Below are 18,792 nucleotides of genomic sequence, written 5' to 3'. Positions count from 1 at the left end.
TAAGCTTTTGCTGTATAATCACTTATAAACATCAGCTCTGAGCCCTTATTAACTCATTCTTACAGTAATCATACATAGGAATTAGTATATATATCTTTTATGCAGATGGTGAAATTGGCCACAGGAAAAGATTAAATAATAATCACTAGCTCAAGTTAGTATTGGCCACCCTGGGATTCAAACCTAAATAATATGACTCCAAACCCTATGCTTTTAACTACTCTCCTGTGTTGCCAAAACATGAAGAAAAGAAGTAGGACATCATTTATTATGTGCCAAATATCTTTTTTGACTGTCACAGTATTGGAACTGTTGCAGATTCTCTCCATTCACTTCTGTGTTCATTATTCTGGAAGAATTTGAGTGGCTACATGTGTAAATTAAAGAGCTAGGCTTGTAAAGCAAGCAAAAAAGAATTAAGAATCAGGAGCATGGCCAGAGAGTTCACAATTGAAGAGAAAAGATGGGAACTATTCAGAAATGTGAAGTACAAGTTTGTATGGGTCATAATAAAAGTAAATTATACAGCAATTAATGAGTAGAATAAAGTATGGATCAATAAAGCTTTAAGAGAAGTGTAGTATTATAAGCTGGTTTTAAAGAATCTCATAGTTAAGTATGTGAATGTTATATTTAAATATATGGGGTACATGGAGGTAACAGTGATACATGAAATAGAAGCCAAAACATTGTTAGATATAGAGGGGGAATAGGGAGTAGGTCAATTAAGCTGAAGAAAGGGCATGTGAGAAGAAAAATTATGGGTTCTTGAACAACAAACTAGGGGTTGAACTTAATTTGGGAGAAAACCTGGTAAAGAGTGAAATAATAATATTGGTTGATTTACTTTTTTCTCAGCAGCACATGGATCCTTCTCAAAAATAGATCATATATTATGTCACAGGGCAACTCTTAGACAATATAAAGGAGTAGAGATATTACCATGCATCTTATCTGATCATAATGGAATGAAACTGAAAATCAACGATAAAAGAAGGAAGGAAAAAGCATACATCAATTGGAGAATGAACAATAGGTTACTGAATGATCAATGGGTTATAGAAGACATCAAGGAGGAAATTAAAAAATTCTTAGAGATAAATGAAAACACAGACACAACATATCGGAATCTATGGGACACATTGAAAGCAGTTCTAAGAGGAAAATTCATTGCTTGGAGTTCATTCCTTAAAAAAAGAAAAAACCAACAAATAAATGATCTCATACTTCATCTCAAAATCCTTGAAAAAGAAGAGCAAAACAACAGCAAAAGAAGTAGAAGGCAAGAAATAATTAAAATCAGAGCTGAAATTAATGAAATCGAAACAAAAGAAACAATTGAAAAAATTGACAAAACTAAAAGTTGGTTCTTTGAAAAAATAAACAAAATCGACAGACCCTTAGCGATGCTAGTGAAGAGAAGAAGAGAGAGAACTCAAATTACTAGCATACGGGATGAAAAAGGCAATATCACAACAGACACTTCAGAAATACAGAAGATAATCAAAAACTATTTTGAATCCTTATACTCCAATAAATTAGAAGATAGTGAAGGCATAGATAAATTTCTTAAGTCATATGATCTGCCCAGATTGAGTCAGGAGGATATAGAAAACCTAAACAGACCAATATCAATTGAGGAGATAGAAGAAACCATCAAAAGACTACCAACTAAGAAAAGCCCAGGTCCCGATGGGTATACAGCAGAATTTTACAAAACCTTTAAAGAAGAACTAATACCAATACTTTTCAAGCTACTTCAGGAAATAGAAAAGGAGGGAGAACTTCCAAATTCATTCTATGAGGCCAACATCACCCTGATACCTAAACCAGACAAAGACACTTCAAAGAAAGAAAACTACAGACCAATATCTCTAATGAACCTAGATGCAAAAATCCTCAATAAAATTCTGGCGAATCGGATACAAAAACATATAAAAAAAATTGTACACCATGATCAAGTAGGATTCATCCCTGGGATGCAAGGCTGGTTCAATATACGGAAATCAATAAATGTTATTCACCACATCAATAGACTTAAGAATAAGAACCATATGATCATCTCGATAGATGCGGAAAAAGCATTTGACAAAGTACAGCATCCCTTTATGTTCAAAACTCTAGAAAAACTAGGGATAACAGGAACATACCTCAATATTGTAAAAGCAATCTATGCTAAGCCTCAGGCTAGCATTATTCTGAATGGAGAAAAACTGAAGGCATTCCCTCTAAAATCTGGAACAAGACAGGGATGCCCTCTCTCTCCACTTCTCTTCAACATAGTTCTCGAAACACTGGCCAGAGCAATTAGACAGACGAAAGAAATTAAAGGCATAAAAATAGGAAAAGAAGAAATTAAATTATCACTATTTGCAGATGATATGATTCTATATCTAGCAGACCCAAAAGGCTCTACAAAGAAACTATTAGAGCTAATAAATGAATTCAGCAAAGTGGCAGGATTTAAAATCAACACGCATAAATCAAAGGCATTCCTGTATATCAGCGACAAATCCTCTGAAATGGAAATGAGGACAACCACTCCATTCAAAATATCTTCAAAAAAAATAAAATACTTGGGAATCAACCTAACAAAAGAGGTGAAAGACTTATACAATGAAAACTACAGAACCCTAAAGAGAGAAATAGAAGAAGATCTTAGAAGATGGAAAAATATACCCTGTTCATGGATAGGCAGAACTAACATCATCAAAATGGCGATATTACCAAAAGTTCTCTATAGGTTTAATGCAATGCCAATCAAAATCCCAATGGCATTTCTTGTAGAAATAGAGAAAGCAATCATGAAATTCATATGGAAAAATAAAAGACCCAGAATAGCAAAAACAATGCTAAGCAAGAAGTGTGAATCAGGCGGTATAGCGATACCAGACTTCAAACTATACTACAGAGCAATAGTAACAAAAACAGCATGGTACTGGTACCAAAACAGGCGTGTGGACCAATGGTACAGAATAGAGGACACAGAAACCAATCCACAAAACTACAACTATCTTATATTTGATAAAGGGGCTAAAAGCATGCAATGGAGGAAGGATAGCATCTTCAACAAATGGTGCTGGGAAAACTGGAAATCCATATGCAACAAAATGAAACTGAATCCCTTTCTCTCGCCATGCACAAAAGTGAATTCAAAATGGATCAAGGAACTTGATATCAAATCAGAGACGCGCCGTCTGATAGAAGAAAAAGTTGGCTACGATCTACAGTCGGTGGGGTCGGGCTCCAAATTCCTCAATAGGACACCCATAGCACAAAAGTTAATAACTAGAATCAACAAATGGGACTTACTCAAACTAAGAAGTTTTTTCTCAGCAAAAGAAACAATAAGAGAGGTAAATAGGGAGCCTACATCCTGGGAACAAATCTTTACTCCTCACACTTCAGATAGAGCCCTAATATCCAGAGTATACAAAGAACTCAAAAAATTAGACAATAAGAGAACAAACAACCCAATCAACAAATGGGCCAAGGACCTGAACAGACACTTCACAGAGGAGGACATACAGTCAATCAACAAGTACATGAAAAAATGCTCAACATCTCTAGCTGTCAGAGAAATGCAAATCAAAACCACCCTAAGATACCATCTCACTCCAGTAAGATTGGCAGCCATTAGGAAGTCAAACAACAACAAGTGCTGGCGAGGATGTGGGGAAAAGGGTACACTTGTACATTGCTGGTGGGACTGCAGATTGGTGCAGCCAATTTGGAAAGCAGTATGGAGATTTCTTGGAAAGCTGGGAATGGAGCCACCATTTGACCCAGCTATTCCCCTTCTTGGTCTATTCCCTAAAGACCTAAAAAGAGCATGCTACAGGGACACTGCTACATCGATGTTCATAGCAGCACAGTTCACAATAGCAAGACTGTGGAACCAACCTAGATGCCCTTCAATAGACGAATGGATAAAAAAAATGTGGCATTTATACACAATGGAGTATTACTCTGCATTAAAAAATGACAAAATCATAGAATTTACAGGGAAATGGATGGCATTAGAGCAGATTATGCTAAGTGAAGCTAGCCAATCCCTAAAAAACAAATGCCAAATGTCTTCTTTGATATAAGGAAAGTAACTAAGAACAGAGTAGGGACGAAGAACAGGAGAAGAAGATTAACATTTAACAGGGATGAGAGGTGGGAGGGAAAGGGAGAGAGAAGGTAAATTGCACGGTAATGGAAGGAGACCCTCAGGGTTATACAGTGGAGGGGGTAGAGAGAGAGGAGGGGAGGGGAGGGGAGAGGTGGGGAGGGGGGAGGGTGGATGAGGGGAAAGGCAGCGGAGCACAACAGACACTAGTATGGCAATTTGTAAATCAATGGATGTGTAACTGATGTGAATCTGCAATCTGTGTATGGGGTGAAGGTGGGAGTTCATAACCCACTAGAATCAAAGTGTGGAATATGATATGTCAAGAAATTTGTAATGTTTTGAACAACCCACAATAAAAAATTAAAAAAAAAAAAAAAAAAAAAAAAAAAAAAGAACCTAAGTCCTTTGCTAAGGACATACAAAAAAAAAAAAAAATATTGGTTGATTTACAAAATAGACTGCATGAATAGACTGCATGGGGCAGGGGATATTGGTACTGTGGACATGAGTTTTGATTTTTTATGGGGGGCATTTGGTCTCAGGATTATGACATATTCCACATGTTAGAGAAGGATTTCCAGTTGTGACTTTGGATTCTTAAGGGACTGGACCAATGGAAAAAAATACATAATAATTTAATATAAAGACTGAATTTGTAGTGATAAATGTTTTTTTAAGTACTTTATTTTTTTTTTGTTTTTTGTTTTTTTAATGGAACCTATTAGTTGAACTTTCTGGGGAAAGGCCCAGGATAGGGTACTAAACTGACTTTTCATGACCATCTAGGGCCACCCAGTGCTCCTGCAGAAGACCGTTCAGGAACGCCTGACAGCATTGCTTCCTCCTCTTCAGCAGCTCACCCACCAGGAGTTCAGCCACAACAGCCTCCATATACAGGAGCCCAGACACAAGCAGGTCAGATTGAAGGTAAAATAGTTTAGAGCACCTGTGTAGGAAGGTACATGTGCAGCTGGAGTGGGCTGCCACACCTCTTGGTTTGGCCAGCTGGAGAATTGAGGTCACAGCCATTTTGAAGCATCTGCCTAGTAGCTTTCTGTGGGGGAGTCTGAGAGTTCATGAAAAGCATTGCCAGACCATCACAGAAGATACTTGCTGTGGGATCCAGGCGGGGGATACATAGGGGAGAGGAGCTTGTTTTCGTTTGTTTCTGGCAGCTCATTGGATCAGCTTGGGAGAATCCAAAAGTTGGACAGGCAGGCGTATTAGAATTTATGGTTTGATCTTGGAAGACCACACTCACTAGTGACAGAGTATGTAAGACCAGTGGAGGGTTAGTTTCCTCACTCTACAAATGGAGTTCTCAGGAGGCCAATGAGACCCAGACATCTAGCAGAGATGGGCATCTGCTCACCGTAGGGGATGTGGATATACTCTGTCTGGATGCTGCTGAACAAAGTTCCAAAGGATAGTTAGATAAAGTGCTAGCCTCTGGAACATCCCAATTGGAACGCATCAGCCCCATTCTGGGAGAGCATTGACCTAGTCACTTCAGACAAGATTCCCAAGTGTCAATATTTTCCAGTCTGTTTTATCTTAAACTCATGAGAAGGGAAAGTGAGAGCTACTACAACCAGGTTCTTTTCCCAGTCTAGCTGGCAACTTGGTAAAGAAACACAGAGATCTGGTTTAACAACCCTCTGCTTTTGCTCTCTTGTGGGAAGACTTGGAGAGAAAGGTGCAACAGCAAAGGCAATGAACCTTTTTTTCCCATATTTTTGTTTCATTTTTAATTATTTTTTCACCCTTTTTTTTTTTTACCTTGTTTTGACTTTGGAGGGTTAGGGGATTTTGTAGGGGTTTTTTTTTTTTTTTTTTTTTTTTTTTTTGGATTTTTTTGTTATTTTTGCCTTTTTGTTCCTCTTATTGCTCTGTATCCTCTTTCTTCCCCCCTAATTACCAAATTATCTTGTCCCCCCTGCTACCTCCTTCTTTCTCTCTGTTTAGTTTTTGGATATTTCAAACTTGCTTTTGCCTTCCTATACCATTTTCTTTTTTCTTATGGAACTGTAATTTTACTATCTTTCAGAATGATTTCGTTTGTATTATTCCTGTCTCCTGTCATTCATGTTGTTGGGTTATTCGTACTGTGGTTGATGTAGTTGATGCCTGTTTACTTTAATGCTAGATACAGGTTGGAGCTGTTTATTGTTGCTGATGTTAAGTGTTGACCCCACCATTCTTCTTTGTGTGTGTTACAAACATCATAATAAGCATCAGACATTTATTTTAATGCTGCATATTGGTTGCTACTATTGTTGGTATTGGTCACTTCCCCTTTTTCTAAGGGAGGCTGGGAAGTGACCAGGATACTACAAGCTCACACAGTAGAAACTCTGCTGCTGAACTATCCCCATAACTCAACCAAGTGACATTTGAAACTCAATCCATACACAGACCATCCCCACTAAGTTCCAGCAATACTTTTAAGACATAGAATGAGGAGACAAAAACCCCAAACCAATGACCAGGCCCCAAGTATCAATGGCCGGATATGTACTTATATAGCAAAGTCAAAGAGGTCCCAAGACAGGGGCTCAGAGGAAACAGTAGTGCTGCATCTGCTTTCCAAGAGTGGATATTAAATCAGCAGGGTTTTTTTTTTTTTTTTTGGTGGTGCTGGGGATTGAACCTGTTGCCTTGTGCATGCAAGGCAAGCACTCTACCAACTGATCTATATCACCAGCCCCTAAATCAGTAGTTCTTCAGAAGCAAACTGAAACACTAGAGTCTGAAGTTAACACTTGAATTATGCTGAGCATAGGTGCTGAAGTTATAAGATACCAATAGTACAGGACTTAATACAGAAAAGATAACTATACACCAAAGGAAAGACTCATAAAAGAGGAAGAAGACTTTTATGCTCAGGTCTAAGACCTCTAAAAACATATAGAAACTAGCAAACAAATTTCCTCCTTTCCCAATAAAGGGCATAAAAGGGAAACAGATATGGAAATGGATGAAATTCCAGAGAACGACTATAAAAACTGATTATTAAAATGTTTAATGAGCTAAAAAAGATATAAGGAACAAATTAAGAGCAAATATATTTCAATAAAGAGAGATTTTGAGAAGAAATCATTCAGTCTTATAGAATTCAGACAAAATGAATCAAATAAATTCACTTGAAAGTATCACCATAAGATTAGATTGTGTAGAAAATAGAACTTAAGGCCTCAAAGACCAGGGTGTGTGAACTTGAACACCCAGTGTGCAATAGGGGTAGGGGACAAAAGACCTTGATCAGAAAATTCAATAACTCTGGGACAACATCAAGAAACCAAACTTAAGAGTTATTAAGATACAAGAGGGCATGCAGACAGTAAGCTAATGGCATTAAGAACCTTTTCAGTGAAATAATAGGCAGAAAATTTCCAAACTTTAGGAATGAAAATGGGCATCAACATACAGGAGGTATATAGAATCCCAAATAGACAAGGTCAAAAAAGAGCCTCTCTAAGACATATCGTAATCATAATAAAAGTACCTAATATAGAAAATAAGGGTAGAAAATTAAGAGGAAAACATAACATTTTCAGGCAAACCAATAAGGCTGACTTCTGACTTCTCAGACTCTAAAATACAGGAGTGCTTAGAATGAGAAAATCCAAGTTCTGAGGAGGGGGTGGAGGGGAAAAAAAAAAAAAATATATATATATATATATATATATATATATAAAACACACACACACACACACACACACACACACAAAAAAAACCCAAACTGCTAGCCAAGATTGCTATATCCAGCAAAGTCTTTCAGATTCAAAAGAAAAATAAAAACTTGACATTCATGACCACTAAACTAGTACTACAGAAAATAAATACTATGCAAAGAAGCTATAAAATCACAGAGCTCCCAAATGGTTGTCAGTTCTCTAGAAGAGCAATTAAGTAAATTAACCTAAAAAAATTTAGGAAATCTAAGGTGAAAAACTTCTATAGTTAACACAATAGAACATTAAAGAAAGAAACTGAAGATCTCAGAAGTTGGGAAGGCCTCCCATGTTCATGGATAGGTAGAATTAGCATTGTCCAAATAGCCATATTATCAAAAGCAATTTTATAGATTCAATAAAAAGACATAGAATAGCCAAAGCATTTCTGAGCTTTGAGTGAGGCTGGAGGTATCATAATACCTAACTTCAAATTATACTATAGAGCTATAGTACCCCAACTGCATAGTACTGGCATAATATCAGATGTTAAGATCTATGAAATAGACAAATCCTCATAGATAAAGTCATCTAATCTTTGATATAGGTGCCAAAAACACATATTGGTGAAAAGATAGCCTGTTTAACAAATGGTGGTGGGAAAAATGGATATCCATATATAGAAGAATGAAACTAGAAACCTATCTCTGCACAAAAATAATCTCAAAATATATCAAAGACCTAGAAATTAGACCAGAACCATTGAAACTGCTAAAAGAAAACATAGGGACATTATTCCAACATATTGATACAGGCATCAACTTTCTTAATAAGACTCTTAAAGTTCAAGAAATAAAACCCAAGTTTCAATAATATCAATCTAAAAAGCTTCTGCACAGCAAAGGATATAAGAGTGTGAAGAGAGAGCCTACAGAAACGGGAGAAAAGCTTTACCAGCTACTATTCCAACAGGGAATTAATATCCAAGATGTATAAGGAAGTGAAAAAACCTTAATACCAGCAAAACCAATAACCAAATCAGTAAATGAGCCAAAGATCTCAATAGACACTTTTCAAAGAAAAAATACAGATGGACAACAAGTATATGGAAAAAAAAAAGTTTAGTATCCTTAGCAATCAGTGAGATGCAAATCCATATGACACTGATATTCTGTCTCATTTGGTTAGAATGGCAGTCAACAAGAATACACATAATAATTCCTGACATGGAAATGGGGGGAAAGATATGCTTATACTTTGTTGGGACTGCAAATTAGTACAGCCACTTTGGAAAGCACTATGGAGATTTCTCAGAAAACTGGGAATAAAGCCCAGATATCCCACTCTTTGGAATTTATCCAGAGGTGCCAAAAACATGTTTGAAGAAAGATATCCTGCTTGAACACAATGGTGAAGGGAAAACTGGATATCCATATGTGGAAGACTGAAACTAGATCCCTACTTCTCACACTACACAAAAATCATATCAAAGTGTATCAAAGATCTAGGAATTATACCAGAAACACTGAAACTAAAAACATCATCCAACAGTGATATATGCATAAGATGCAGTGCAGTTCACAGTAGCCAAGTTATGGAACCAGCCTAGGTCCATCAACAGGTGAATGGATAAAGAAAATGTAGTCTGTATATGTTACTATGTCATTTGCAAGTTAATGAAAGGACCTGAAGAACATTATGCTAAATGAGGTAAACTAGGCTCAGAAAGTTAAGGGTCAAAAGTTTTCTCTGATTTGTGGAACCTAGAGAGAGGAACAATAATAAAGAGAAGGATCTCATGAAAATAGGAGACTAATAGAGTAGAGGAAGGGGATGGGCAGGGTAGGAGGAGGGAAGGGCATGTGAAATGAAATCTACAGCAAGCTATTTAAAAATAATAATGCAAAGGACATCAGTAGAGCAAGCAGATCTGGGGAGGCAGGATGGAAGGAAAAGGGAAGGTACTGGTGAATTAAATTGATCAAATTATATGCATGTGAGCATGTGCAAATATGACATAATGAAGCCTACTTTTTATGTATAATTACAGTGCACCAATAAAAATGTATTTTTGTGAATATAAATACAGAATGAAAGATTAGGAAGAATTCATAGCACTCACTAGTCAGTGGTGAACCCTGGGGAAGAGAGTGAAATTGGGAAAGATGACTTCACAGTTTACTTGGCGTAATTCCGTGGTGGCATTTTAGCCCCAACGCCCAAACTGCGTAATTTTTCTAACTTAAAATATTTTAAAAATAGAGATAAGCCATAACTTTAGCATAGTAGTTTTGGAGAGTTCTTTATATTTTAAGTCAGACTTACCTCTAAATAATGCATCCTTGGATGAGTAGTTTAGATTCTCTGGCTTTTGATATTCTCTCAATGACCATAAAATGTGAAAATTGGAAAAAAAAAATAAAGTGTGAAAATTGAACTAAACCAGTGGTTTCAAAAGAATGCTTTTCATCTGAAATATAACTTGAAAGGCCAGTATTTAAAACCAATAAAAAGGTTATTGCTGTGGCTGGAAGAGATTGGAGCTCAAGATAATGGGTATCAAAACTCTTGGAACCCTCCTTGAAACCCTTAGAATTCTGCAGAACATACCTAAGTACTTACTAATTGTTTTAGTTAGGTTTTGCATCACTGTGACCAAAATACCCAATAGTAACAATTTAGAGGAGGTTTCAGAGGTCATTCTGTAGATGGCTGACTTCATTGTTTTGGACTCAAAATGAAGTAGAACATCATGGGGGCACGGTGTGACAGAGGGAAGCTGCTCTTTGCAGCCAAGAAGCACAGAGTGGAGGACAGTGCACAGGAATATGTACCCTTCCATGATATATCCCCAGTGATCCATCTATTTCAGTCACACCCTATCTGCCTACAGTTACCACTCAGTCCATTCAAACTAGGATGGACTAATTAGGTTACAGTTTTAACAATCTGAGCATTTCACCTTGGAACATTTCTGTATCAATACAGGAGCTTTTGGGGAACACCTTATATCCAAATCATAACATCGATCTTTTAGGTTGCCTTCCTGAGATTATGTTATTTCTGTGAATGTTAGGGTCTTTGAAACCACACATTCCATTTCAAAACATTTAACACCAGGTGGTGCTCTAACTATTTGTATAAAAGGGTTTGGTCAAGGGGTGATATGATATGTTTTCAGCATCAGAAGCAAGTGATTGAAGTTATCAATCACATTTAAAGTAGCCTTAAATAAACTGACCGCTTTTGGAATAGAATCCTGTCATTATATTGTGATACTTTCAGAGTAGTTCACTGAATGAAAGAGTCATTAGGAGATAGCAGCTGGCATTTTGCTGATGAATTAATGGTTTGGGAAGAATTTCTTATTGTATTAGGACTTTTCTCAAGGAGCAGTAGTTACTGCCTTTATCTGCACCCAAGTACAGCTTCCAAAACCAGAACAAACTAGAACTGAAGCAGAGGTGGGCTGAAATGGGAGGCAGAAGCAGAGTTTGGATATTATAACAGTTTAACTGCTATATCAGGTGCACTACTAAAACCATCTGCTTAAAAAAATTCCTATTTGAAGCAGTGAATAGTATTGTGAAACAGCATTTACAAGGATAATGAAACCAAATAAGGTTTCCTGTTCAATAATAAAGGAATGGGACTTAGGGCTGCACTAATACTATTTCAAATTATCTTTTGATGAGGGGGTTCATTGAAAATTTTTAAACAGGTAAAATTTTAGGAATATAAAAAAGTAATGTACAGTGGAAAATTTCTCTCTCACCTCTGTTCCCAACAAATGATGTTGGGAATAGAGATAGCAGATGGACACCATTTGAATGCACTTAATTGCTTTGGAGTGGCATTAAATATATGCCTTGACACAATTGTTAATTTTAGCTTATGTTTATGCAGTATAAAAATTATATAGTTTTTAATATATGGTACCAGTCAAAAAGATTAGTAAACGGCTCTGATTTCTAAGTTAGTGCTGTCCCAAAGAATTATAATAGAAACTACATGTAGATTAGATTTTTTTTATTAGTTAAATTAAAAAAAAATAAAATTTCAGTAATACATTTTATTTAGCCCATTATATTTGTATATTAACATGTAACCGCTCATTTAAACATGTATTTTGTATTGCATATTGGAAATATGGGATGTGACACCAATTTGAAATGTATTCAAATAATATATAATTTATTTGAGTACAAATAAATTATATATTATTATAAACTGGTTTTAGACTACCCACATGTCTATACCATGCTGTTTTCACTTAATATATCCTATAACTCTTTTTCTGTTGCTCAGCCACAGGTGGCTAGTGGCTATTGTATTGGATAGTATTACTTTAGATAAATGATGAAGTGTAGACTTTTTGATGTATGAGTCCCTGACATTGCCAGTTATTTAGGTCAGCCGCTGGTTATAATTGGCCAGAATTATCAATATAAAAATCTTATTACTTATAACTGATTAACACAATAATCTTTTATATAATAATCCAAAATAAATAATTTTGAGTTGTCACTTAAATACCATAAAAAGGACCTTGGACTTGTAATTTTGAATTTATAAAAATTTCTCCAAGGATTGTACTCTTAATATGTTATTTATTAAAAAGGCTTAATAAAATAAGTTATGTGTGTCTGACCAATGGGGTCTGAGGAATGCATCATTAGGCAATTATGTCCTTGTATGAACATCATGGAGCGTGTTCATACAAACTAAGATGGCTATGACATCACTTGGTGATATACACGTGAGACCACTATTCTATATGCAGTCCATCATTGACCAGTGCATCATTTTGTAGCATGTGTCTGTCTTGAATATCATTTAAAAAAAACAAAATAGACAAAGTTACCCTTCTTTAGGTAAAGCCATTAACTCTGTTACTGGAAGACGAAGTGTAATTTGCCAAAAAATAAATGCTAGTGAGAAAAGGACTAAAAATCATTAAAGACCAGAAAATACTGCTAAACCAAAATTAAAAGGTCAAAAAGAATATAACTAAGTAGCTTTTCATTTTGTAAATTTTGAGACACATAGAATAATTGAAGCCCAATTTATGTGACTTCAACACTTAACGATATTTTTTAGCACCAAAGTAAAAACTACTTATGTTAATTATCTATTGCTATGTAACTGTTACCCCCGAATGAAGATGCTGAAAACAACATCCACAGCATGGTTATCTCCTGTAGTTTTAGAGTCAGGGATTTGGGAATAGCTTAGCTGAGTAGTTGGGGTTTTAGGGTCTTTTATGAAGTTGCAGTCAGGATGACTGCTGGGACTTTAGTCATCTGAAACTTATCCAGAACTGGAGGGTTAGCTTCTTACAAGCACTTTGTGAACCTCCTCAGTAGGGCAGCTTGGATGACTTATTCTAGCAGAACAAGTGATCAAGAGAGAATGATAGTGGAAGATGACTCTTATGGTTTGCCCTCAGAAATATCATTGTCATTTCTGCAATATTCTCTTGTTGTATATATAGCTCAACCCCTTCAGTGTAGGAGGGACTACACAAGAGAGTATTTATTGCTTGTTTTTTGATTACGGAGTTAAACTTTCTAATTTCTGAAAAGGTAAAGAATACCAAGCCATTGTCAAATGCTTTGCATGTGCAAAAGTCATTGAAGGTCTCCACTGGCTACTACATTTTATAACAGTACAATCCCAAAAGTCTCACCTTTTAGTCTTTTTCTTCCTAGGTAATCTTTACTTAATTGTGTCATTGATTCCTTTTGAAAATATACTGGATAAGCATAAAACTTTGCTATTATTATTATTTTATTTAGTATTCAAAACATTGCTTACTATGAACCATGTCTACGCCATGCTGTTTTCACTTAATATATCCTTAACTCTTTTTCTTTCAAGTATGTTAAGGTGTTCCTCCTTTAAAAAAAAAAATACAGCATTCTTAAATTCAGAATACAGTGACAGAGAAAGTCCCATTTTGTCTTGCATGAAACGGGTTTAAGAAAAGTAAAGGGATGTTTTGCAAAGATAGTAATAACCTTTGAAATTTTTAACCTTAGGAGTGATATTTTTCAAATGGGTTTGTAGCAGTTCAGAAGAACATACTAAAAAGGAAGGAAGGAAGAAGGAAGGGATGAAGGAAAACATCCAGAGTTGTACTGTACATTTTTATTGAGGAAAATAGTTAATGCTTTTTGAATGTGAATTCTTTATAGTGTCAATGATGAAAACAGTTTACTACATGGAGCCTTAATCTCATCCATTTTGATGATGCCTATGTTAATATTTTTATTAAATGGGTTAAAGTGTACAAAACTTTGTACCACTAGTTTTGGAGATATGCCTGGATTCCAGTGATGGTTTTTAGCTATTGATAGTTCTATTTTTAGCTATTGATTTCAGGTAAGTTGCTTAATCTTTTTTATTATTATTATTATTAGTTGTTCAAGACAATACAATGATCTTGACATGTCATACATTTGATTCAAATGGGGTATGAATTCTCATTTTTCCATGTGTACAGATTGCAGGATCACATTGGTTGTACAGCCACGTATATACATACAGCAATACTAGTGTCTGTTGTATTCTGCTGCCCTCCCTAACCTCCCCTCCCCTCCCCTCCCCTCCCTTCCCATCATCTCTCTCTACCCAATTTACTGTGACACATTTCTCTCTTTCTTTTTCTCTTCCCCCTCACACCATCATATATGTATTTTGTATAACAATGAGGGTCTCCTTCCATCTTCCGTGCAATTCCCCTTCTTCCTCCCATTCCCTCCCACCTCTCTGCCCTGTTTAGTGGTAATTTTCTTCTCATGCTCTTCCTCCCTATGAAGTTATTAAACTTTTTTTCATGGATTTATTGCTTATTTGCATATTTTCGCATTATAAAGTTAATCATTCTGATTTCTAAGTTCACTTATACATATTTCTACTCTTAGTTATATTTCTTTACCTGGTTACCTTCTTATTTTAGATTCTGGTCACTTCTATTCTAAAATTTAGTTATGAAATATAATCCAGGATTAAGATGGTATCTAAATTTAGTTCTGTGCTATCTTCTATGCTTTTGATTAATCTAAACCATTAATAAAGCATTTAAGAAACTTGTGAAATTTTTTTGGTTGTTGTTGTATTTGGAAAGACTATTAATAGCCTAAAAATAATTGAGCAGATTTTATTTTCATTATAAAAAAGATACAACTGCTTGCTAGGAAATAAACTACATAAAATCATAACTCATTTAGTGCTTCCTTAGAGACACCCTCGGGCTGAGCAGACAGTACAGTGGGCTCCATTGCTTCTTTCTTCTTTCTTTTTTTTTTTTTTGTTTTTTAGTTTTAGTGGACCTTTATTTATTTATATGCGGTGCTGAGAATTGAACCCAGTGTGCCTCATGCTTGTTAAACAAGTGCTCTACCACTGAGCCACAACTATCCCTGGGCTCCATTTCTTTAACTAAGCCTATAAGTGCTAGCTGCTTGCTGTACTTAAATTTAAGTGGCACTAGTAATTTATTTTCTTTTTTCCCCCCCAGTATTTATCTCATTTTCTGCCATGAGTATCTGGTTATCCATAGTCTTTTTGATTAATAGCAGTTGGTTAGAATATTTTATAAAGACTAAGCCAACATATGATTTAATGCTGGATATTAACAATGCAAATTTTCTTGCTACTCTAGCATTAGATCTAGTTGAATCTATTAAAATAATGTAAAGAAGTAGAGATGATAAAGACATAAGCAATAAATCTTTTTTTGCTTGAAAACTTACAGGTTGTAAGTATCTAACAGGTTTCTCTAGAGTCACTGTGGTCTACTGACCCAAAAAGGATTGTGTGTGCAAGAACACATTCCCACTGTTAAAGAGTTCTGCCATGCAATAAAGAACTATCTAGACTTTCTCAGATTCCATATCATTGAAAGAATACTCATATATTACATAGTCATAGAAATCAAATTGTTGGTAAATGCCAAAGATATCTGATTTCCAGAATGAAAGTTGTTATTTATTTCCTTGCTACCAAAGGGTTCATTCATAATGGTAATAGATGATGAAATTTTTAGAGGATAAATATAGCACTTTGGTAGAGATTTGGGACCTATTTTTTCCTCATATTTATTTTATTGATTTTTTTGACTCACTTGATATTTACTGAACATTGGCAGTACTTATTTGATTTGCATTTTCATTTAAAAACATTTGTTTTTGCTGCCAGTAATTATCTTCAGTTTATCCTACAGCAAAGCAATTGCAAATTCTTCATTCTTCTCCTTTACAGACATTTAAAGAGCAACAAACACATAGTATTTTATTATTCAGTGTGTTTATGTATTTGGATGGAGAGAAAATGTAAATGTGCCTTAAAAAATTACTCCCTGCCAAATTAAACCTGCCTCTTTGTCTTGTGTTTTCTGTTTTAGGTCAGATGTACCAGCAGTACCAGCAGCAAGCCGGCTACGGTGCCCAACAACCTCAGGCTCCACCTCAGCCACCCCAGCAGTATGGTATTCAGTATTCAGGTGAGCAGGTGTTGAAAGGGAGTTGTTGGCTTAGAGTTTTTGGTCTGTTTCTGTACTCATGAAATTTTTAAGCTCTTCCTTGGATATACTTGATTTGTAATATTTACATTGTTATAGGAAGAATTAAGTATTAGGGGAAATATTTGTTTTATTTTAAAATGTGTACATAAATGTTTTGTAAGTCAATATTTCAGTTTTTCAGTGGGTCCAATAAGACTTAGCAGATGATTCTATAGTTAACTTGTAGTATAGAAAAGCTTTTAATACAAAATATTTCTAACATGATCAGTTTATCTCTTACTTAGATGATATAGAACTGAAAAAGAAATGGAAAATATTTCCCCAATTTATGTGCGACACATAATTCAGGCATATCTCAGTATCCACAGGAATATTAACGGTTTCCTCATTGGAAAAGTGATGTGATTAAATAAACTAAATTAAGCCACTTAGGTGTTTGTTTCTGTAAGGTGTGTAGGAATACCAGAAAATAAGTCATAAAAATAAAATTATTTTAAATGGCATTCAGGGAACTTAACATTTTTTTGTTTGTTTTAAGTAGATATCATTTAAGTATCAAAATTCCAGTTATAATTATGTAAGTTGAATCTTGTCTAAATTTTATGGAGTTTTGAATTACCAACTAGAGGCAAGGGTCAACAAACTGCTCTTTTTGTGAATGAAGTTTTATTAGGAAAGTTCACCACCATTTCTGTATTATCCATTGCTATTTTTTACATTATAATGGCAAAGACAACTATAAACAGAAACAGGGTGGTCCACAAAGTCTAAAATATTTACTATCTGACCCTTTCACAGGTACGAGGGCTTTATTCTTTTTCCTGTGAAGAAATTTGCTGACCCCTGACATAGGCAATAAAATTTTGTCATTAATTGGAGCTTGGCATATTTTATCATGTTCTTAGTTTTACTTGTATTAAAGAGATGGAATGAATTTAAGCTTAGATTATAGTAAGGGAAAGTTTATTTTTAGTTATTTAAATTTAAAAAGTGTTAAGTTATATGATTTATGTGAATTTAATAGTAGAATATCAGAGCTAAAAATATGTGCTCATTTAATATAGGGATTTCAGCCATTACTCTGCTTCAGAATCACCTGAATAGCTTCTTGGTATCTGGATCCCATTCTCATAGATTTTGTTTCATTTGTTTAGTAGTTGGACTCAGGCTTTGGTATTTTAAAAACATCACAAGTCATGTGTAATCAGCATTAGGGCACCACTGATTTGTCCCACTCACTTTTTACAGATGAGGCAAATAGGGTTTAAGGAGGTTAAGACTTGCAAAAGACATGTAGCCATTTGGTGGGGAGACTGGACTAGAACCAGCCCTTTTGACCTTGCAAATAAGTACTTCCCTATGGATTCTGCATTCTCTAGTCTAGACCAGGAGTTGGCAGATTTTTTTTTTTTCTATAAAAGGTTAAAGAGTAAATATCTTAGACTTTGTGGACCATATGATGCTTTTCTTATTCATTGATTTAATTTTGGTTTTTTTGGTAGTGCTGGGGATTGAACCCAGGGCCTTGTGCATACAAGGCAAGCATTCTACCAACTGAGCTACAACCCCAGCCCCCTTATTCATTGATTTAAAACCAAAACCAAAACCAGAATGTTCATTTCTTAAAATTTATGATAATCTTCACCAAAAGCTGCTTATTTCAGGGGAGGGGTAGTAGTGGGAAACTAATACACATAATAGAAACATTGCCATATTTTGATTAAAAGGCTATTAATGAAATGACGTTTTAAAAAATACTTGATGGACCTTTTTTATTAGTTTATTTATATGTGGTACTGAGAATTGAACCCAGTGCTTCACACATGCTAGGCAAGTGCTCTACCACTGAGCCATAACCTCAGCCTGAAATGCCCTATGGTTAGTCCCTCTCTTCATCTGCAATTAAGGATTGGTTGTTTACTCAGATTTTTGTGAGGATGAAAAGGCAGCTTTTCTCCCCGCACCCCTCAGTCTTAAAGTTCAAAGTTTGATGTAGAGGATAGGAGAAATTGTATGGCAAGATTTTATCACACATTTATTTTAGTTCAGTATTTAGATGCTACCATGGGTAAAATGTTTTGGATATTTGACTTATTAACAACTAAGCTTGTTCTTAATAATTTTAGTCAGGGTCTTCACTCTTAGTAAAATTTATTTTCAGATTATTATCTTTGCATTTCTGATCCCACTAGTCCTATAAATTTGAATTTAATTGAGAATTATGGAAATAGTCAACTTAATACTCTGCTTGAGACTGTTAAGTGGTGGTGTTGGTAACATTGGGCCATCTTTGACACTGTTGGTTTGCCAGTTTCCCTCTGACCTTTTCCAGTTTTGTTCATGGAGTATGTCTTAAAGGTTTCTTTCATGAGTAGATTTTGAACCCAGGTTCAAGGTGAGTTCAGAATATACTCAAATTCATTCAATCCTTTTTTTTTTTTCCTTAAATGCAGGGTTGTACATATTTTAATAAT

General features: G+C 35.2%; 1 protein-coding gene across 4 annotated transcripts in view; it reads left to right on the top strand.

Annotated features, from left to right (window-relative positions):
* The window catches only part of Tfg (trafficking from ER to golgi regulator), a 40,513-nt gene that overhangs the window by 20,092 nt on the left and 1,629 nt on the right, over positions 1–18,792 (top strand). For 3 of the 4 annotated variants that reach the window (XM_046455265.2, XM_046455263.2, XM_046455264.2), the window contains 2 exons: positions 4,904–5,044; positions 16,199–16,297. In XM_046455265.2, the coding sequence (XP_046311221.1) occupies positions 4,904–5,044; positions 16,199–16,297 (240 nt within the window). The remainder of the gene's footprint in view (positions 1–4,903; positions 5,045–16,198; positions 16,298–18,792) is intronic. The other variant, XM_046455266.2, reaches the window with a different exon arrangement.

This window comes from Marmota monax, unplaced genomic scaffold (genome assembly GCF_021218885.2).
Source record: "Marmota monax isolate L192 unplaced genomic scaffold, Marmota_monax_Labrador192_F-V1.1 WCK01_AAM20220418_F8-fsc00053, whole genome shotgun sequence".
In the NCBI taxonomy this organism is placed as follows: Eukaryota; Metazoa; Chordata; class Mammalia; order Rodentia; family Sciuridae; genus Marmota; species Marmota monax.
This window is presented reverse-complemented; position numbering and strand designations above follow the sequence as displayed.